At 52.6% G+C, this 23842-nt stretch overlaps 1 protein-coding gene across 3 annotated transcripts in view; it reads right to left on the bottom strand.

Annotated features, from left to right (window-relative positions):
- The window catches only part of LOC134347248 (pikachurin), a 105347-nt gene that overhangs the window by 891 nt on the left and 80614 nt on the right, over positions 1–23842 (bottom strand). For all 3 annotated transcript variants that reach the window (XM_063049597.1, XM_063049599.1, XM_063049598.1), the window contains 10 exons: positions 18078–18267; positions 15096–15221; positions 12418–12661; positions 12072–12183; positions 10456–10572; positions 9867–10047; positions 6775–6853; positions 3477–3620; positions 1934–2017; positions 971–1074 (listed from right to left, as the gene is read on the bottom strand). In XM_063049597.1, the coding sequence (XP_062905667.1) occupies positions 971–1074; positions 1934–2017; positions 3477–3620; positions 6775–6853; positions 9867–10047; positions 10456–10572; positions 12072–12183; positions 12418–12661; positions 15096–15221; positions 18078–18267 (1381 nt within the window). The remainder of the gene's footprint in view (positions 1–970; positions 1075–1933; positions 2018–3476; positions 3621–6774; positions 6854–9866; positions 10048–10455; positions 10573–12071; positions 12184–12417; positions 12662–15095; positions 15222–18077; positions 18268–23842) is intronic.

Raw genomic sequence — 23842 nt, 5'->3', positions numbered from 1 at the left:
CCATCCCTCTCCACTCCCCCCTCCCTTCCCCTCAATCCCTCTCCCTTCACCTCCTCTCCTCCTCCCCCTCCCTTCCCCTCAATCCTTCTCCCCTCATCCCTCTCCCTCCCTTCCCCTCAATCCCTCTCCCCTCCACCCCTCTCCCCTCTAACCATCCCTCTTCTCTTCTTCATCCCCCTCAATCCCTCTCCCCTCCCGCTTCCCCTACCATGTCTCCTGTCTCCACTCCCCACCCCCTCCCTTCCAACCGTCCCTCTCCTCCTCCCTCTCCCTCTCCCTTTCCCTCAAACCCTCTCCCCTCTAACTGTCCTCTCCTCCTCTCAACCCCTCTTCCCTCTCCTCTCCCTCCCTTCCCCTCAACCCCTCTCCTCCCCCTCCCTTCCCCAACCCCTCTCCCATCCAACTGTCCCTCTCCTCCTCCCTTCTCTTCTCCTCAACACCCTCCTCTCCCTTTCTCATCTCCTCCCTCCACTCCCCACCTCCGCCTTCCAACTGTTCCTCTCCTCCTCCCCTTCCCCTCAACCCCTCCCAGTACCATCTCCTCCCTCCACTCCCCACTCCTTCCCTCCTAACCCCTCTCCCCCCTCCTCCTCCCCCCTTCCCCTCAACCCCTCTCCCCTCCCAGTCCCCCTCCGATCCTGTCTATATGTCAAAATGAGGGGTGTGTGTTGTAGCAGAGCTGGTTCCCGTGTTCAGGCAAGTTCCTTACTGCACGTCAGGACTGTTGCTGTGTGTGGGTATCTCTGCTCAGTGTGTCAAAAGCCTTGTCCTGCATGGAGCTGTTCTCTGTGTACAGGGAAGCTGCCTCCTGTGTGAGGGGACCAGCTTCCTGCATTTAGGGAACCTGTTGCAGCCTGTGGAGAACTGTTTCCCGTGTTCAGGGACCTGCTTCCCGTGTATTCCGATAGCCCGTACAGCCTGGTCCTGTATGCGAAGGGACCTGTGAATCTCCCCAGTGGCATCTCCTTACCTACATAGAGAGGTCCGTTGATGTTGAGTTGCCGCATCTTGCCTGGTGACTTGCCCGTTTTTGCGCCGTAGTCGTCAACTGTCAGCTTCCCAGACTGGCCGTCTCTGAGACAGAGACGCAGTGTAACCACCAGTACAATCTCATACACACACACACACACACACACACACACACACACACACACTCACACAGACACAGACACACACACACACTCACACACACACACACACACACACACACACACTCACACACTCACACAGACACTCACACACACACACACACACACTCACACACACACACTCACACACACTCACACACTCACACAGACACTCACATACACACACACACACACACACACACACACTCACACACACACACACACACACACACTCACACAGACACTCACATACACACACACACACACACACTCACACACACACACACACACACACACACTCACACAGACACTCACACAGACACTCACATACACACACACACACACACACTCACACACACACACACACACACTCACACACTCACACTCACATACACACTCACACTCACACACACACACACACACACACTCACATACACACTCACACACACACACACACACACACACTCACACACACACTCACATACACACTCACACACGGACACTCACAGACACTCACTCACAGACACTCACACACAGACACTCACAGACACTCACACACACACACACACACACACACACACACACACATTTTCATACGTGCACATGCCTGTTTGTATATGCTCAGAATTGCATTCACACACAAGGGTTTGATGCATACAGATGGGTTTACATGTGCAGACACGTGGGTTTCTATGTGTACACAGAGTTGGTTCATATTTGTGTAGACACATGCAGGAGGGCGTGTAACCGTATACACACACTCATGTAAATCTCCCAATCCCCCCTCCCTCCCACTGGTCACTCACCGGACTGCCTTCACCCGGTGCCAACGGTCATCATGAAATGATCCATTGACCAGGATGGCCACGACGCCACTGCCCAGGTTGTAACTGGAACAGAGACAGGCAGACACTGCGGTAAGTTCACTGGCAAACTCCTGGGCTGACTGCCCGCCGATGTTCGCGAGGGATGGCTGTGCCCGGGTAACAGTGGAGACGGAACACACAGTGTCTGTAGATGCCATGGAGATATTCATAGACAACAAAGAGATAAATGCCATCCTAGATTAATTGTTTAATTTAGTCTGAGTCACTGTTATGGGATTGTAATAACTTAGAAATGCTTTTGTCAAAAAAAATCCTGACACTGACCCACCAACCATGCTCCTGTCAAGATTCAAAATTGAAGTGAATGCGTTGTTTGCGTGAACGACCAACACCCCCCCGATGTACTGACCCTGAACAGGAGGCCTTGAACTCTGGTCAGCAGACCTTGGTCCTCCCACCCACATTGAACTCCGACTGTAGATCCCAGTGAAAACTAGCCGACCGGGGGTGGAGTGGTCACCAGCCTTCATCCACACTGATCTGCAGGTCTAAAATCGAGCTGGACATCCTGGCCCACAGATGTCCAAAGTCCGTGTTGCTGGCCTTCAAACGTAGAGTGGAGACATAAGATCTTTCCTCTAATTCCCCCCCCCCTCATTTTACTTAGACAGACAGTGTGGAAGCGGCCGTTCCAACTCGACGAGCCACACTGAGAAGCAACCCCTGGTTTAATACTAGCCTAACCACAGGACAATTTATAATGACCAATTGGCCAACCAACCGGAACATCTTTGGACTGGAGAGGAAATCACACTCGGTCACGGGGAGAACAAAACACGTTCCTTACAGATGGCGGCAGAGCTGCGTTCTGAAGACACGAACACCCCGATATATAATAGCGTCATGCGAACCGCTACGCTACCACAGCGCCCTCCCTTTGGCAGGAAGTTGTAAACTCAGCCAGCTCCATCATGGGCACCAGCCTCCCCGAGCACCTTCAAAAGGTGTTGCCTCAAAAAGACAGCATCCTTCATTAAGGACCCCCATTACCCAGGACCTGCCCTCTTCTCATTGCTACCATCAGGGAGGAGGTACAGGAGCCTGAAGACACACACTCAATGATTCAGGATCAGCTTCTTCCCCCCACGCCCCACCCTGGCCATCAGATCTCTGAACAGACAGTGAACCCGCGAAGCCTTCCTCTCTTTTTTCTCCATTTTTTTGCTCACTTTTTGCAGTTCTTTAATTTTTTTATCTACTTCTTTTTGTAATTTACAGTTTTTATTATCATAATGTACTTCTGCCATAAAACAACAAATTTCATGACATATGCCAATGATATTAAACCCGATTCTAATTAAAGCTAACGCAACCCAGAACTCCCCTTTCTATCCCCAAAATTATACCCACAAACCCAAAAGAAAACCACTATAACAACAACTACAACTGAGCTGTGACCCCAATGGAGCCATCTTGAACTTTAATGAAAGGCCACGGGTCCCGTCACCGACACCTCACCCACCTGAAGACCAAAGCCCCATCCTGGAGACCCAGGGAGATGAAGTCACTGTTGAGCCTCATGGAGCTGTCTCCTCTCCACAGCAACAACCCGTCGTCAGCCGTGGTCTTGAACCTCATGAAGATGTTGGTGCGGGATCCCGAGACCCTGGCAGGCAGATCAGAGGGACCCATGTCAGGCTCAGGCTAACCACAACCCCTCCCTCGCTTCACCAAGCGAGGGGAGAGGGAGACATGCAGAAAAGTGCACAAATCCCAGGAAACCGTCTAGTCATCTGGACAAGCAGAAGTCCCTCAGAATAAGGTGGTGAACTTCAAGTAGTTGGGACATGAGCTAACGTGAGCCAGAACCTCTGTCCCAGCGAACTGGAGGGGTCGTGTTCTAATGGTTACTGAAGACAGGTATTTGGTAGTCTTCCCCAGAGATTCATTGCTCCACCATCCCCCAGGTCAACGTGCAGAGGATGTTTCCAACAGTGGGAGAGTCTATGACCAGCAGGCATAGCCTCAGAATACAAAGAGGACCCTTTGAAATGGAGATGAGGAGCAATTTCTTTAGCTGGAGGGTGGTGAATCTGGGGAATTCATTGCCACAGACAGCTGTGCTGGCCAAGTCATTGGGTATATTTCAAGTGGAGGGTGATAGGTTCTTCATTAGTAAGAGGTTACGGGGAGTAAAGGTTACGGGGAGAAGGTAGGAGAATGCTGTTGAAAGGGATAGTAAATCAGCCATGATTGAATATTGGAGTAGACTCAATGGGCTGAATGGCCTAATTTTGCTCCTATGGTCAATGTACACAGTACTCTCAGCATGGTCTAATTATAGCTTCAACTGGACTTCAGTACGTTTCACTTCTAACTCTGTTTGGTTTCTTTCGTCTGGCCTCGCTAACTTGTGGTTGAAAATCTGGGTTAAACTTGGTTTATTCCTGCAATTCACAGGAGAAGATTTGTAAACTTGCAAAACAGGTAATTTACAAAACATAAGGGTTTCTGAGATACTCAAACCACCCTGTCTGGCACCAAAGTTCAAAGTAATTTTATTGTCAAAGTGCAAACACGAGGAAAATCTGCAGATGCTGGAATTTCAAGCAACACACATATAAGTTGCTGATGAACGCAGCAGGTAAGGCAGCATCTCTAGGAAGAGGTACAGTTGACGTTTCGGGCCGAGACCCTTCGTCTGACAGGAGATTCTTTTTTTGCGGGCATACTCAATAAACCATGATCGCACATAAAGATCATGATGGTCCTATCAGGCAGAAGCCACAGAAGTCTGAAAGCAGGTACCACCAGGTTCAAGGACAGCTTCTATTGCAGTGTTATAACAATATTGAACAGTCTTCCTGCATGATAAAAGTGAACTTTACATCTCTCGACCTCAGTCTACCTTGTTATAGCTTTGCACTGTATCGCCTACTTGCACAGAGTTTCTCTGTAATTCTACTGCTGTATTCCACATTCTGTTCAGGATTTCATTTTGCACAACCTCGATGCACTGATGTTTGATCTGCAGAGATGGAATGCAAAACAGATCGTTTCACTGTATCTCAGCGCATGTGACAATCAACCAATTACCAGGTAGGAAAAATAAATTGTTTCACTTGTCATGGAGACCACGATCGCTTACGTCACACGACACGGAACAAAATGATGGTGATGGTGAACTCGTGGTTGGACCCCCAGTGACGGATGTATATGGATTTCATGATCCCCTTATTCCCCTTCCCCACCCAAACTCCTACTTCCCAATTCACAGGATCCTTTCTCCCCTCCTTTATACCCCAATATAAACCTCACGTCCATCAAAAATAGCAGCAGCCATCATCAGGGACCCCACCACCCAGGCCATGCTCTCTTCTTGCTGCTTCCATCAGGCAGAACATACAGGAGCCTCAGGACTCACACCACCAGGCCCAGAAAATATATATTATCCCTCAACCATCAGGCTCTTGAACCAGAGGCGATAACTTCACTCACCCCATCATTCAGATGTTCCCACAATTTACGGACTCATTTTCAAGGACTCTTCATCTCATGTTCTTAATATAAGCAATATTTATTGTTTATTTATTTATTATTATTATTTCTTTCCTTTTGTGTTTGCATAGTTTGTTGTCGTTTGCACATGGGTTGAGGGCCCAAGTTGGTGCGGTCTTTCATTGATTCTATTATGGTCATTGGATTTATTGAGTATGCCCGCAAGAAAATGAATCTTAGGGTTTTATATGGTGACATATATGTACTTTGATAATAAAGTTACTCTGAATATTGACCATCGACCCACATTAAACCTTATGTGACAGTTACTTGCAGGAAATGACCCATGTTTTCACCAAGCCCCTACAATTCAGATTAGATTAAAGATTATTTTTATTTACCACATGAACACCAAAACACCCAGTGAAATGCATCATTTGTATTAATGACCAAAAGAGTCTGAGGATGTGCTGGGAGCAATCCCAACATACCAAGTCCACAACATATTGATCCTGTCCAATACGTCTTTGGACTGTGGGAGGAAACCAGAGCACCAGGAGGAAACCCAGGCGCTCACGGGGAGAACGTACAAACTCCTTACAGACAGAGGCCGAAAGTGCAGCTGGGTCGCTGGTGCTGTAATAGCATTATGCTAACCACTAGTCCACCCCGCCACCCTGCAAGACTCTGAGATCATTCACAAATAATCCTAGAAATTTACAGCATTAAATTAGCCCAACTCACCCGATCCGGCCACAAAACCCACCTTGGCTCGTCCATTTTGCTTGCATTTGGCCCATACTGAGCGGCACGGTAGTGTAGTAGTTAGCACAACCCTTCACAGTACCAGTGACCCGGCTCCAATTCTTGCCACTGTAAGGAATTTGTACGTTCTCCCTGTGACCATGTGGGTTTCCTCCAGGTGCTCCGGTTTCCCCTCATATTCCAAAGACGTGCGGGTTAGGGTAAGTAAGTTTTGGGCATGCGACACTGGCACTAGAAGCATGGCATCACTTCCAAACTAACCCCAGCACATCCTCGCTGACGCAAATGAGACATTTCCCCATATGTTTCAAATGTTTCTATGTACACATGACAAATAAAGCTAATCTTTTTTCTCTCTCAGTTCTTTCTATTATAGGAAATATCATTGATTGACTTTGGAAAATTTAGAGATGCTACATCTACCATACCATCATTATCCATCCTCTCTGTCACCTCCCCAAAAAGCTGACAAGCTTGGCCAAGTAAGATTTTGCTTTCTGAAAATGAGGGGCCACGGAGGGTCTGAAGGGGGTAGGTGTGGCCGAGAGTGGACTTACCTCTTGAGTACATTTGGATGGTCGTAGGTGAGGTAGCTGCGGCCAATGAACTGTGGGATTTCGATGGCTTCTGTGACAGCTGAAAAGCACAGGGAGAATTCAGTCAATCTGTTCCCGGTTAACGCAGATCACAAGGGAGTCACGGGAGGGGATGTCAGCTATGTTTTTTTAAACAGAGACTGGAAGTGCATGGAACACTCTGCCAGGGGTGGAGGTAGAGTCAGATACAGTGGGCATATTGAAGAAACTCTTAGATAGGCACATGGGTGATAGAAAAACGGAGGGTTACGTAGGAGGGAAGGGTTAGATTGATCATAGAGTGGGTTAAAAGGTCGGCACAACATCGAAGGGCCTGTACTGTGCTGTTACGTTCTGTGACTCAGCCAGGTCTCAGAGAGACAGGAGACACACTCCTGAAGGCCCTTCGAAGGTGCTCAGTGCTGGGGAGGTGAGTACCCATGAAGGAGCTGGCTGAGTTTACAACTTCCTGCAGCTTTTTCCGGTCCTGTGCAGTGGCCCCTCCAGGCCAGACGGCGATACATCCAGTCAGAATGCTCTCCACAGTACATCTGTAGAAATCTGCGAGAGGCTTCGGTGACAAATGGTGACATCCATCATGAAGGACCCCCACCATCCAGGACATGCTCTCTTCTCATTGCTACCATCAGGGAGGGGTACAGGAGCCTGAAGACACACACTCAGCATTTTAAGAACAGCTTCTTCCCCACCACCATTGAATTTCTGAACGGATGATGAACCCATGAACACCACCTCACTAATTTGCTCTCTTTTAGCACTAATAATTTATATATTTTAAGTTGGAGTAATTTTTTATGTATTACACTGTAGTGCTGACGCAAAACAACACAGTTCACCACATACTGTAGTTCAGTGATACCAACCTGATGCTGATTCTGACTGTGACCAGCTGAGGTTGACCCTGGGTTACTGAGACAAAGAGCTGGTACCCCATCCTTAAGGACACCATCAAGTACAGATGGCCTAAGGCAGGGGTTCCCACCCCGGGGCGCACAGGCACCTTGCTTCTTGGCGAGGTTGGGAACCCCCGGTCTAAGGCCAGGCTTAGCTACGAAACACTACCAATTCCTACATGGACACACTGGGATCTACTTACTGTTCAGGCAGTAATTCCCACATTCTGCAGCCCCACGGTGCGGAGGGAGAGAGAACAAGATAGAAGTTAGCGGACAAGCAATTACAACACCCACACGCTGGAGGAGGGACGGGAGGGGAGAGCACTGGAGGCACCGGGGTGGGTGGTGGGAAGCTTTCAACCAGAGGCACCATAACACCCTCATGATTTTCCTGAAAAACGTTTCAAGCAAACAGGGCTTCCGGTGGTGGGCTTACTGCTGGACCCCTCCAACGCGGCAGGTCACATTGCCCGCGATCCAAGCCAACCTCTGTAAGCACGGACCCAACTCCAAAGAAGAGATCTTCATGGCGACAGAGAGGCAGTCTGCTGCACACTGTCCTTCATCTGTCAGGGCACAGAGTGTAAGAGCTGGGAAGACATGTTGCAGTTGTACAGGACACCAGTGAGGGTATCTGGGGTGTGCTCGCCTTGCTGTAGGGAAGACGTAAGCTAGAAAGAGTACACTATTGATGGCATCTACACACAGCACTGTCATAGGAAAGCAGCATCAAGCATCAAGAACCCCCCTCATTCAGGCCACACACAGTTCTCACTACTGCCATCAGGAAGAGGGTACAGGAGCCTTAGGACTCTCACCTCCAGGTTCAGGAACAGTTATTACCCCTTAATCATCAGGGTCTTGAACAAAAGGGGATAACGTCACTGAACTCCACGTGCCCCATCACCGAACCGTTCCCACAACTCATGGACTCACTTTCAAGGACTCTTCATCTCATGTTCTCGATATTTATTGCTCATTTATTATTATTATTTCGGTGTATCATTTTATTTGCGTAGTTTGTTGTCTTTTGTACATTGGTTGTTCGTCTGTCTTTGGTGTGTGCAGTTTTTCATTGATTCTGTTGTGTTTCTTTGTATTTACTGTGAATGCCTGCCAGAAAATGAATCTCAGAGTTGTATATGGTGACATATATGTACTTTGATAATAAATTTACTTGGCTCTTTTGAACTTGTTTGAAGATTTATGAGGATATTGCCAGGGCTCAGGGCCTGAGTTATGGAGGGAGGCTGAGCAGACTGGGACTTCATTACTCGGAGTGTAGGAGACCGAGCAGAGCTCTCACAGAGGCGTATACAATCGTGAGGGGCTAAGACAGGGTTAATGTGCACAGGGGGTCAAATAATGAAGGGCAGGTGAGAGGAAAGAGGAGAGAGGCCCGAGAGGGCATCTTTTCCACCAGAGGGTGGTCAGTATGTGGAACGAGCTGCCAGAGGAAGTGGTTAATGCAGGTACAATGACTGGTATGTGGACAGGGAAGGTTCAGAGGGATATAGGGCAAAAGGAGGCAAGTGGGACTGGGTTAGATGGTTAGCATGGACAAGACGGGCCAGGAGACCTGTTTCAGTGCAGAATGACCCCACGACAGTACCACTGGCGTAGCGGTTAGTACAACACTGTTACAGCTCAGAGTCAGGTGTTTGTACATTCTCCCCGTGAGCGAGTGGGTTTCATACGGGTCCAAAGGTGTACCGGTGGGTAGGTTAATTGGTCATTGTAAATTGTCCTGTGATTAGGCTGGTGTTGCTGGGTGGTGCGGGTCGTTGGGTCGTTAGGGCCTGTTCCACGCTGTCTCCCTAAATGAAATAATATTGACACTGGACAGCAGAACAGACAAGGGGGCATTAGACCACAGACTTATTGTGTTAAATATCTCTCGATGTGGAACCAACTGTAAACATTTTTATTTTTGCAATGCCAGTGTTTAATGCTCACTGCTAACTGCCCCTATGGTAGGGTATGGTGACACCCCCTCAAAGCTGGCATCGTGCTTACAGTTCAGAGTAAATTTATTATCAACACTATGACTGTCAGGCCAGGGCGGAGGTGAGACGTTGCAAGGTACGGCGGCTTCCCAGCCTGCCGACGTCATACTGGGGGGGCTCAGAGCGGGTGGGCGCTGCGGGACCCCGATACCTTTGTGACACCTCAACCCCTCGAAGCCCAGGGGACAGTCGCACTCGAAGGCGTCGTGTCGTGGTCTGCAGGAGCCTCCGTTGATGCAGGGGCTGGAGACGCAGGGGTGGGCGGCGTTTTCCACGTTCACTCCCGTCCGGAAGTCCTGTTCCAGCCGAAAGCTCCGGTCGTTCAGGATCAGCTGGAGAGGAGGGAGGGGCACGAGGGGTCACTCGGGTGGGGGAAAGGGAAACCATGTCCAAGCATTCAGTCGCTCACACTGAGAGCTCTTACACTCACCTGTGTGTGTGTATATATATATATATATACACACACAGACACACAGGTTATGTGCACACATGTACACACATACAGAACCCACACAAATCATGCATTCACACACAATTCACGCACATAAGGAAAAACGTGCATGCACCAAGATGCATCCCCACAACTAATACACACAGACACATACACCATGCTAACACACACATGTAACACACACACACACACACACACACACACACACACACCACGTTAACACACTCAGCCACATGAGCATACTGACATTCCCGTTGGCACTCTGATCCGCCGTGACAGACAGACTTACGTTCTGAATGCTCCCGGAGAGGGGTTCCAGGACCCCCGAGTTCTTCCTCACGTGGTCGTAGTCAGGGACCCCTCCGAGAAATATGTCCGTGCTGCACCGGATCTGGGTGAAGGCTCCCTGTGGGTAGGGTTGGGGGTGGGGGGGGGGGTGAAATGAAGATCCGGTCACTGGGTGCTCTCCGGGAAGAGACCACCACTCACTGACCCAGTGTCCAGCTCCCAGCGCCTGTGTCAGACCCCCGGGCAATCCCCACCCCTCCACGCCCAGAGCCCGTCTTCTCACATGGCTCCTTCCTCTGCCCCACCCTCACTGTCCCCATTCGATGACTCAAACCCCACGCTCCCGATCACCAGCATAAGAATAAATTGCATTTTTTCCAGAAGTGCCTCTCACATCGTGACAGAACTGGCTTGAGAGTACAACCCTTGTCAGCCCCTTCCAATCCTGTGCATTGGAGCCTCCGTACGAAACAGTAACACAACCAGCCAGAACACTGGTTGCACATCGATGGAAATGTGCATGAGTCTTTGCTGACATGCAAAATCTCTTCCAACTCCAAATAAAGGATCGCTGTTGATAAGCCTTCTTCAAAATTGCATTAATGTTTTGTGCCCAGGGTATACCTCCGAGATTGTCCAGGAACCTGAAGTTTCCACCACAGACAAAGGAGCAGAATTAGGCTATTTGTTGATTGAGTCTGTTCCACCATTTGACTGGCATTTTCCCACTTCCCCTCTCAATTCCATTCTCTTACTTTCTTCCCAAAACCTTTGATGCCCTTACTAATCAACCTTTGCTTTAAATACACCCAATGACTTGGCCTCCGCAGTCATAGGAGAAAATGAATTCCAGAGACTCACTGTCCTCTGGCTAAAGACATTCCTCATCTGTTCCAAATGAACGCCCCTCTATTCTGAGGCTGTGCCTTCTGGTCCTAGACTCTCCCACTCCAGTCCATAACACCATAGACACAGAAGCAGAATTAGGCTGTCTGGCCCATCGAGTCTGCTCCACCATTCAATCATGGCTGATCTTTTTTCTATCTCCTCCTCAACCCCAGTTCCCGGCCTTCTCCCCGTAATCTTTGATGCCGTGTCCAATCAAGAACCTATCAATCTCTGCCTTAAATACACCAGTCGACCTGACCTCTACAGCAGCACAGGGCAACAAATTCCACAAATTCACCACCCTTTGGCTGAAGAAATTTCACCACACCTGTTTTAAATGGACGCCCCTCTATCCTGAGGCTGTGCCCTCTTGTCCTAGACTCCCCCACCATGGGAAACATGGTTTCCACATCTGCTCTGTCTGGGCCTTTCAACATTCGAAAGGTTTCAATGAGATCCCTACTCATCTAAACTCCAGCGCGTACAGACCCAGAGCCATCAAACAGTCCTCGTACATTAACCCTTTCATTCCCAGGATCACTGTCGCGAACATCCTTTGGACACTCTCCAACGTCGGCAATCCTTTCCTACACACGTGGCTCCTGATAGCCCCTTCCTTAAGCCACAGTTAATTGCTAGAGATATCCACAACCCCACAGCCCCACCCTCGGGGCCATTTGCGGTGCCATCAGCAGCTCCCCCTCAGATTTGAGCAGCGGTTTGACCCACCTGGGCCGTGCCCTCCACTGGGCGCTGATCATCCACTTGTAGGATGCCACTCCGGGCCGTGCGCGATACCCTCACCTCATGCCACTTGTTCAGCGCCATGGGCTGTTCACTCCTGCGGGCAGCGAGGGGAGAGGCTCAGAGACAATCACCTGCATGGGGTGGCAGTAAATGAAGGGTGTCACGGTAGGGGAGAGGAGTGACCAGGGAATGCGAGGGATGAGGACAGATCTGAGTGTGTGGGAGGTGTAAATGGAAAGGAAAGCAGGATTGAGGGGCAGGGAATGGGCTGAGGGTGAGTGGCTGGGATTTGGTGAGGCTAAGTCAGAAGGGAGGTGTGACCACCCACCTGATGACAGCAGGTCCTGAGCCGCAGTCAAAGCGGAACTCCACGTGGCCCTGAGCCAGCGTGAGGGCAACAAAGTCCTTGCTGGCCTCGTCGTGGCTGTAGAGGATGAGGCCGCTGTCCGCCTGGGGCCGCAACGACAGCTGGAACTCTGTGAAGGAGAGATAGTGCTGAGGTGACAGGGGCCAGGCCAGCACCCCGTAGGACATCAGCGAGGCGTTGAAGTGCGGGACCACCAGCTGAAAGGCTGGATGGGGAGAGCAAGGGAGAGAGAGAGAGAAGTGCTTATCACAACCATCAAAACCACATCTCCACCAACCCCATTACCAGACAAACCTCAACTCCAATAATCCCATTATCAACCAATAGAACCCCATCTCCACCAACCCCATTACCAACCATCAGAACCCCTATACTCCAACCCAATACCAGACAAACCCCATCTCCAACCCCATTATCAACCATCAGAACCCCATCTCTACCAATTCCATCAACAATCATCAGATCCACTTCTCCACCAACCTCATTTCCAGACAAACCCTATTAACAACCATCAGAACCCCATCTCCACCACCGCCATTACCAACCATCAAAACTCCATCTCCTCCAATCCCATTGCCATCAGAACCTCATCACCACCAACCCCAATATGAACCATATCGCCACCAATCCCATTAACAACCACCAGAACCCCTTCTCCACCAAACCTATTACTATTAGAACCCCTTCTCCACCAAACCCATTACTATTAGAACCCCTTCTCCACCAAACCTATTACTATTAGAACCCCTTCTCCACCAAACCTATTACTATTAGAACCCCTTCTCCACCAAGCCTATTACTATTAGAACCCCTTCTCCACCAAACCTATTACTATTAGAACCCCTTCTCCACCAAACCTATTAGTATTAGAACCCCTTCTCCACCAGCCTATTACTATTAGAACCCCTTCTCCACCAAACCTATTACTATTAGAACCCCTTCTCCACCAAACCTATTACTATTAGAACCCCTTCTCCACCAGCCTATTACTATTAGAACCCCTACTCCACCAAACCTATTACTATTAGAACCCCTTCTCCACCAAACCTATTACTATTAGAACCCCTTCTCCACCAAACCTATTACTATTAGAACCCCTTCTCCACTAGCCTATTACTATTAGAACCCCTTCTCCACCAGCCTATTACCAACCATGAGAACCCCGTCAACAAGCATCAGAACCACTCCTCCAGGCCGACTGGTGGCGCAATGACATCAGCGCCGGACTCTGGAACGGAGGTTCCTGGGTTCGAACCCAGGCGTGTCCGCTCCCAAGTACGTTTTCCATTCGTGCCAGGTTGAGTATCAAGATCGCAACTCGACCTCGTAAAATAAAGGGAAAATACTGCAAAATGTCTGTGGGAGGAGTGGCTCACCACACAGTCTCTCTCTCTCTCGCTCTGCGCCTTGTAAAGGCATGGAAAAGACATCGTCCCGCCAACATCACACACGCACGCACGCACGGATGCACACATGGACGCACACACACGCACCACACGCCAAAAGTAAAGAACCACTTCTCCACCAACCCCATTTCTAGACATTACCATTAGAACCCCATCTCCTCCACCACCGTTACCAACCATAAAACCCCATTACCATCAGAACCCCATCTCCAACCCCAATACGAACCATTAGATCTCCACCAATCCCATTAACAACCACAATAACCCCTTCTCCACCAATCCCATTATCATTAAAACCCCATCTCCATCAATGCCATTACCATTAGAACCCATCTCCATCAACCCCATTTACACCCACCAGAACCTATCTCCATCAACAACATTGACAACTATCAGAACCCCTTCTCCACTAATCCCATTTTCAGGTAAAGCCCATCTCCACCAACTCTATTACCAACCATCAGAACCTCAACCCTATTACAAACCACAAAACCCATGTCCACCAACCCCATTAGCAACAATCAGAATCCCATTACCACCAATCATCAGAACCTCATCTCCACCAATTCCATTAACAATGACCAGAAACCCATCTCCACCAACCCCATTAACAGCTATCAGAATCACATCTCCACCAAACCCATTACAAGAGGAACCCCATATCCAACCCCACTGTCAACCAACAGAATCCCATTTCAACCAACTCCATTGTCAACCAATGGAACTCCATCTCCACCAACACCATTACCAACCATAACCCCATCTCCACCAACCATCAGAACCCCATTTCCACCAACACCATTACCAACCATGAGAACCCCATCTCCACCAACCATCAGCACCACATTTCCACCAACCCTATTACCAACCATCAGAACCCCATCTCCACCAACACCATTACCAACCATCTCTACTTTAGTGATTCAAAGGCTTGTCCAGATAACTTCCTAAATAGTTGGAATGCTTGGAATAGTAGAGGGAGGGGAAGGGAGGAGTAGGGAGAAATATAGGGGAGAGGTGAAAGGGCATTGAGGAGGAGGAGATGAGAGGTGAAGGGGGTGAAGTGAGGGAAGAGGGGGAGTGAGGGAGGAGATGTGGAGAGGGAGGATGGTGTGGGGAGAGGGTTAGGGGAGTGGGTTTAGTGGATGTAGAGAGAGGGGAAGGGGAAGAGCAAGGGGAGAGGGAGATGGAGGGGAGGCAGGGAGAGGAGGAAAGGGTAGGGTTGGAACATACCCTCCTCGCAGTGCCAACCTCGGAAGCCCAGTGGACACAGACAAAGGTAGGAGTCGGCTCGGTAGGGGACACAGGAGCCCCCGTGAGCACAGACGATCCCACGACAGAGGCCGGTGCCGCATTCCCCTGAGAGAGAGAGGAGAGAGGGGACAAAATCACTGTGTCACTGTGTGGTGTCGGGGGGGGGGAGCAAGAGAGGGAGGCAAGAAGGGCTGGAGGCAACGTCCTACAGAGAGATTTCACAAGCAGGTGCAGGGCTCCCCATAGACAAACGTGGGGCGAGTGTAAATGTCTTTGGCTTCCTGCAGTCCCTGCACTCCCCCTGAATGGGCAGTGTTAACTTTACAACAGTTCTTTACGGGTGTCACAGCCGGGGGGTGGGGGGAGGTGGTAGTACTGTAAAGGGGACAAGCTCCCACTACCCATCAAATGCTTCCAATGGCGTGGACTTCAAATAGTCTCTGACAACCCAGTCCACGCGTAGCTTAGCTACTAAGGCAGGCAGAACCATTTCTACTGACAAGAGAAGGGGTGAAGGCGGGTTACTGGCATTTTAAAACCAGTTGGTTTGGGCAGATGGGGCTGGTCAGCCGTGGTTGGCAGCTCATCTCGGAGAAGGAAGAATCAAATCTCAGACCTCTGCTGCTCTGCTGTCTTGCAGCTATACCCCAAGGGGAAGGCTTCAGGATCCAAGGGAAAACTCCACAGTTGGAGCCCCTAAGACAGTCCTACAATGAGTTCAACGCTAATTGGCAACTCCTGCGACGCTGCTGGTACCAAACTGTATCGGTCTCTGCTGTTCCTGTGGAGAGGGGGAGCCTGATGCATGGGCAACAGCCTGTTCTCTATAGCATACTACCCAGGCTTGTGTATCATGTAGACAGCTGGGATGTAACGTGCACGGCCAACCCCATTCAACAGAGGGCCACGAACGTTACAAACTGAGGATCTGTGGGGGGAGGAGGGTTCACAGTTACAGCACGGAGACAGGCCCATCGGCATGGCAACACAGCACGGAGACAGGCTCATCGGCATGGCAACACAGCGGTGAGCATAACGCTTTACAGCGCAGGCGACTGGGGCCCAATTCCCGCCAACACCTGTAAGGAGATTGTTCATTTTCCCCGTGAACTTAGTGGGGTTCATCTAGGTGTTCCAGTTTTCCCCCGATAGTCCAAAGGCGTACGGTTAGGTGAAGAAGCTGTGGACATGCCACGTTGCAGCCGGAAGCATGACGGCACGTGTTCGGTCTGTGTTTGTCGTTGACACAAACAACACACTTCACTGTCTGCGATGTTTGGACGCACACGTGACAAAGCTAATCTAAAATATTTCCCTTCATCTCTTTCCGTCTCTCTCTGTCTCCCTCCACTGCATCTCTTTCTGTTTCCCTTCACTACATCTCCCTGTCTCCCTCCACTGCGTCTCTCTCTCTCTCTCTGTCTCTCCCTGTCTCCTATTGTAATTTAATTTGTTATGCCTATGTTGTACTGCTGTCACAAAACTGCAGATTTCGCACTAACATCAGTGTCAACAGCATGAATTCTGTTCTCATACCAGCCTCGACCACTTTGTCTGGCAGCTCGTCCCACAACCCCCCACCCTCTGGGTGAGAAAGCTGCCCTCAGCGAGCATAGGTTTACGGTGAGAGGCTTTGTTGTTCACTCGAGGCTGGTCAGTATATAGAAGAGGTGTGTGGCTGAAGGAACAGTATATGAACAACACTTTAAAGGTACTTGCACAGTTATATGGACAGGAAAGGCATCCTTTGGAGGGATTGTCCTGTGATTAGGCTAGTGATCAGCAGCACTGGGGCTCCACAGGGGACTGTCTTGTCTCCCTTTCTCTTCACCGTTTACACCTCGGACTTCAACTACTGCACAGAGTCTTGTCATCTTCAGAAGTTTTCGGATGACTCTGCCATAGTTGGATGCATCAGCAGGGGAGTTGAGGCTGAGTACAGGGCTACGGTAGGAAACTTTGTCACATGGTGTGAGCAGAATTATCTGCAGCTTAATGTGAAAAAGACTAAGGAGCTGGTGGTAGACCTGAGGAGAACTAAGGTGCCGGCGACCCCTGTATCCATCTAGGAGGTCAGTGTGGACATGGTGGAGGATTACAAATACCTGGGGATATGAATTGACAATAAACTGGACTGGTCAAAGAACACTGAGGCTGTCTACAAGAAGGGTCAGAGCCATCTCTATTTCCTGAGGAGACTGAGGTCCTTTAACATCTGCTGGACGATGCTGAGGATGTTCTACGAGTCTGTGGTGGCCAGTGTGCTATCATGTTTGCTGTTGTGTGCTGGGGCAGCAGGCTGAGGGTAGCAGACACCAACAGAATCAACAAACTCATTCGTAAGGCCAGTGATGTTGTGGGGATGGAACTGGACTCTCTGACGGTGGTGTCTGAAAAGAGGATGCTGTCTAAGTTGCATGCCATCTTGGTCAATGTCTCCCATCCACTACATAATGTACTGGGTGGGCACAGGAGTACATTCAGCCAGAGACTCATTCCACCGAGATGCAACACAAAGCGTCATAGGAAGTCATTCCTGCCTGTGGCCATCAAACTTTACAACTCCTCCCTTGGAGGATCAGACACCCTGAGCCAATAGGCTGGTCCTGGATTTATTTCATAATTTACTGGCATAATTTACATATCACTATTTAACTATTTCTGGTTCTATTACTATTTATTATTTATGGTGCAACTGTAACGAAAACCAATTTCCCCCGGGATCAATAAGGTATGACTATGACTATGTTCAATATGCGTGTTGGGGAGTGTGGCTTGTCGGTCTCGAAGGGCCTGATCCACACTTTATCTCCGAATAACCAGTGGGCATTTCTGTCAGCCCGGACCAGTTGGGCCAGTTCTGCCAGACGGCTGCTTCTGTGCGTAGCTGTGAGTGGTGGGGTGTTCTCACCGGCCTGTGACGGCTGCAGGGCGAACAGCTCAGAGATGGGGGATCCTTACCGACGTCAGCCCCACTCAGGGCGAGACCTTGGGGCCAGGGTTTGAGGCTGACCCTCTGGCCATTGACCACCAGTGACTGGACGCAGCCACGGAATCCCTGATTGGCTCCTGCCACCTGGGCAAGCCAATGGGCTTGCGGGGCTCCGCCCAGGTACAGCGGAGTGCGGAGGGTGATCCTGGAGTAGCGGCCCTGCAGGGAACAGCAAGATCCCAGTCAATGGGGGGGGGGGGGGGGTCCTGTCCTGGCGTCACATCCAAACCCTTTGCCCTACATGCCCAGTGCCACACTGAAAACCTTCCCTCAGAACCCCAATGCCACAGCCAAATCCTTCCCCTGAAATCCTCAGCACCTCACTCAAACCCTTCCCGATATCCTCAGCACCTCACTCAAACCCTTCCCGATATCCTCAGCACCTCACTCAAACCCTTCCCGATATCCTCAGCACCTCACTCAAACCCTTCCCGATATCCTCAGCACCTCACTCAAACCCTTCCCGATATCCTCAGCACCTCACTCAAACCCTTCCCGATATCCTCAGCACCTCACTCAAACCCTTCCCGATATCCTCAGCACCTCACTCAAACCCTTCCCTGATACCCTTAGTGCCACATCCAAACCCATCCCCCAATACCCTTAGCACCACAACCAAACCCTCCAACACTGCCCCATGCCACAGCTAAACTCTTCCCCCGACATTCCCACTGCCACACCCAGACCATTCCCCACAGAACCCCCACTGCCACACCCAGACCATTCCCCACAGAATCCCCACTGCCACACCCAGACCATTCCCCACAGAACCCCCACTGCCACACCCAGACCATTCCCCACAGAACCCCCACTGCCACACCCAAACCATTCCCCACAGAACCCCCACTGCCACACCCAGACCATTCCCCACAGAACCCCCACTGCCACACCCAGACCATTCCCCACAGAACCCCACTGCCACACCCAGACCATTCCCCACAGAATCCCCACTGCCACACCCAGACCATTCCCCACAGAACCCCCACTGCCACACCCAAACCATTCCCCACAGAACCCCCACTGCCACACCCAAACCATTCCCCACAGAATCCCCACTGCCACACCCAGACCATTCCCCACAGAACCCCCACTGCCACACCCAGACCATTCCCCACAGAACCCCCACTGCCACACCCAAACCATTCCCCACAGAACCCCCACTGCCACACCCAAACCATTCCCCACAGAACCCCCACTGCCACACCCAGACCATTCCCCACAGAACCCCCACTGCCACACCCAGACCATTCCCCACAGAACCCCCACTGCCACACCCAGACCATTCCCCACAGAACCCCCACTGCCACACCCAGACCATTCCCACAGAACCCCCACTGCCACACCCAGACCATTCCCCACAGAACCCCCACTGCCACACCCAGACCATTCCCCACAGAACCCCCACTGCCACACCCAGACCATTCCCCACAGAACCCCCACTGCCACACCCAGACCACTCCCCACAGAACCCCCACTACCACACCCAGACCATTCCCCACAGAACCCCCACTGCCACACCCAGACCATTCCCCACAGAACCCCCACTGCCACACCCAGACCATTCCCCACAGAACCCCCACTGCCACACCCAAACCATTCCCCACAGAACCCCCACTGCCACACCCAGACCATTCCCCACAGAACCCCCACTGCCACACGCAGACCATTCCCCACAGAACCCCCACTGCCACACCCAGACCACTCCCCACAGAACCCCCACTACCACACCCAGACTATTCCCCACAGAACCCCCACTGCCACACCCAGACCATTCCCCACAGAACCCCCACTGCCACACCCAGACCATTCCCCACAGAACCCCCACTGCCACACCCAAACCATTCCCCACAGAAGCCCCACTGCCACACCCAGACCACTCCCCACAGAACCCCCACTACCACACCCAGACCACTCCCCACAGAACCCTCACTGCCACACCCAAACCATTCCCCACAGAACCCCCACTGCCACACCCAGACCACTCCCCACAGAACCCCCACTGCCACACCCAGACCACTCCCCACAGAACCCCCACTGCCACACCCAGACCATTCCCCACAGAACCCCCACTGCCACACCCAGACCATTCCCCACAGAATCCCCACTGCCACACCCAGACCATTCCCCACAGAACCCCCACTGCCACACCCAGACCATTCCCCACAGAACCCCCACTGCCACACCCAAACCATTCCCCACAGAACCCCCACTGCCACACCCAGACCACTCCCCACAGAACCCCCACTGCCACACCCAGACCACTCCCCACAGAACCCCCACTGCCACACCCAGACCATTCCCCACAGAACCCCCACTGCCACACCCAGACCATTCCCCAAGAATCCCCACTGCCACACCCAGACCATTCCCCACAGAACCCCCACTGCCACACCCAGACCATTCCCCACAGAACCCCCACTGCCACACCCAAACCATTCCCCACAGAACCCCCACTGCCACACCCAGACCATTCCCCACAGAACCCCCACTGCCACACCCAGACCATTCCCCACAGAACCCCACTGCCACACCCAGACCATTCCCCACAGAATCCCCACTGCCACACCCAGACCATTCCCCACAGAACCCCCACTGCCACACCCAAACCATTCCCCACAGAACCCCCACTGCCACACCCAAACCATTCCCCACAGAATCCCCACTGCCACACCCAGACCATTCCCCACAGAACCCCCACTGCCACACCCAGACCATTCCCCACAGAACCCCCACTGCCACACCCAAACCATTCCCCACAGAACCCCCACTGCCACACCCAAACCATTCCCCACAGAACCCCCACTGCCACACCCAGACCATTCCCCACAGAACCCCCACTGCCACACCCAGACCATTCCCCACAGAACCCCCACTGCCACACCCAGACCATTCCCCACAGAACCCCCACTGCCACACCCAGACCATTCCCACAGAACCCCCACTGCCACACCCAGACCATTCCCCACAGAACCCCCACTGCCACACCCAGACCATTCCCCACAGAACCCCCACTGCCACACCCAGACCATTCCCCACAGAACCCCCACTGCCACACCCAGACCACTCCCCACAGAACCCCCACTACCACACCCAGACCATTCCCCACAGAACCCCCACTGCCACACCCAGACCATTCCCCACAGAACCCCCACTGCCACACCCAGACCATTCCCCACAGAACCCCCACTGCCACACCCAGACCATTCCCCACAGAACCCCCACTGCCACACGCAGACCATTCCCCACAGAACCCCCACTGCCACACCCAGACCACTCCCCACAGAACCCCCACTACCACACCCAGACTATTCCCCACAGAACCCCCACTGCCACACCCAGACCATTCCCCACAGAACCCCCACTGCCACACCCAGACCATTCCCCACAGAACCCCCACTGCCACACCCAAACGAAGCCCCACTGCCACACCCAGACCACTCCCCACAGAACCCCCACTACCACACCCAGACCACTCCCCACAGAACCCTCACTGCCACACCCAAACCATTCCCCACAGAACCCCCACTGCCACACCCAGACCATTCCCCACAGAACCCCCACTACCACACCCAGACCACTCCCCACAGAACCCCCACTGCCACACCCAGACCATTCCCCACAGAACCCCCACTGCCACACCCAGACCACTCCCCACAGAACCCCCACTACCACACCCAGACTATTCCCCACAGAACCCCCACTGCCACACCCAGACCATTCCCCACAGAACCCCCACTGCCACACCCAGACCATTCCCCACAGAACCCCCACTGCCACACCCAAACCATTCCCCACAGAAGCCCCACTGCCACACCCAGACCACTCCCCACAGAACCCCCACTACCACACCCAGACCACTCCCCACAGAACCCTCACTGCCACACCCAAACCATTCCCCACAGAACCCCCACTGCCACACCCAGACCATTCCCCACAGAACCCCCACTGCCACACCCAGACCACTCCCCACAGAACCCCCACTGCCACACCCAGACCATTCCCCACAGAACCCCCACTGCCACACCCAGACCATTCACAACAGAACCCCCACTGCCACACCCAGACCATTCCCCACAGAACCCCCACTGCCACACCCAGACCATTCCCCACAGAACCCCCACTGCCACACCCAGACCATTCCACACAGAAACCCCACTGCCACACCCAAACCATTCCCCACAGAACCCCCACTGCCACACCCAGACCATTCCCCACAGAACCCCCACTGCCACACCCAGACCATTCCCCACAGAACCCCCACTGCCACACCCAGACCATTCCCCACAGAACCCCCACTGCCACACCCAAACCATTCCCCACAGAACCCCCACTGCCACACCCAGACCATTCCCCACAGAACCCCCATGCCACACCCAGACCATTCCCCACAGAACCCCCACTGCCACACCCAAACCATTCCCCACAGAACCCCCACTGCCACACCCAAACCATTCCCCACAGAACCCCCACTGCCACACCCAAACCATTCCCCACAGAACCCCCACTGCCACACCCAGACCATTCACCACAGAACCCCCACTGCCACACCCAGACCATTCACCACAGAACCCCCACTGCCACACCCAGACCATTCACCACAGAACCCCCACTGCCACACCCAGACCATTCCCCACAGAACCCCCACTGCCACACCCAGACCATTCCCCACAGAAACCCCACTGCCACACCCAGACCATTCCCCACAGAACCCCCACTGCCACACCCAGACCATTCCCCACAGAACCCCCACTGCCACACCCAGACCATTCCCCACAGAACCCCCACTGCCACACCCAGACCATTCCCCACAGAACCCCCACTGCCACACCCAAACCATTCCCCACAGAACCCCCACTGCCACACCCAGACCATTCCCCACAGAACCCCCATGCCACACCCAGACCATTCCCCACAGAACCCCCACTGCCACACCCAAACCATTCCCCACAGAACCCCCACTGCCACACCCAGACCATTCCCCACAGAACCCCCACTGCCACACCCAAACCATTCCCCACAGAACCCCCACTGCCACACCCAAACCATTCCCCACAGAACCACCACTGCCACACCCAAACCATTCCCCACAGAACCCCCACTGCCACACCCAAACCATTCCCCACAGAACCACCACTGCCACACCCAGACCATTCCCCACAGAATCCCCACTGCCACACCCAGACCATTCCCCACAGAACCCCCACTGCCACACCCAGACCACTCCCCACAGAACCCCCACTACCACACCCAGACCATTCCCCACAGAACCCCCACTGCCACACCCAGACCAATCCCCACAGAACCCCCACTGCCACACCCCGACCATTCACCAAAGAACCCCCACTGCCACACCCAGACCATTCCCCACAGAACCCCCACTGCCACACCCAGACCATTCCCCACAGAACCCCCACTGCCACACCCAGACCATTCACCACAGAACCCCCACTGCCACACCCAGACCATTCCCCACAGAACCCCCACTGCCACACCCAGACCATTCCCCACAGAACCCCCACTGCCACACCCAGACCATTCACCACAAAACCCCCACTGCCACACCCACACCATTCACCACAGAATCCCCACTGCCACACCCAGACCATTCACCACAGAACCCCCACTGCCACACCCAAACCATTCCCCACAAAACCCCCACTGCCACACCCAAACCATTCCCCACAGAATCCCCACTGCCACACCCAGACCATTCACCACAGAACCCCCACTGCCA

Source organism: Mobula hypostoma, chromosome 5, assembly GCF_963921235.1.
Source record: "Mobula hypostoma chromosome 5, sMobHyp1.1, whole genome shotgun sequence".
Lineage (NCBI taxonomy): Eukaryota > Metazoa > Chordata > Chondrichthyes > Myliobatiformes > Myliobatidae > Mobula > Mobula hypostoma.
This window is presented reverse-complemented; position numbering and strand designations above follow the sequence as displayed.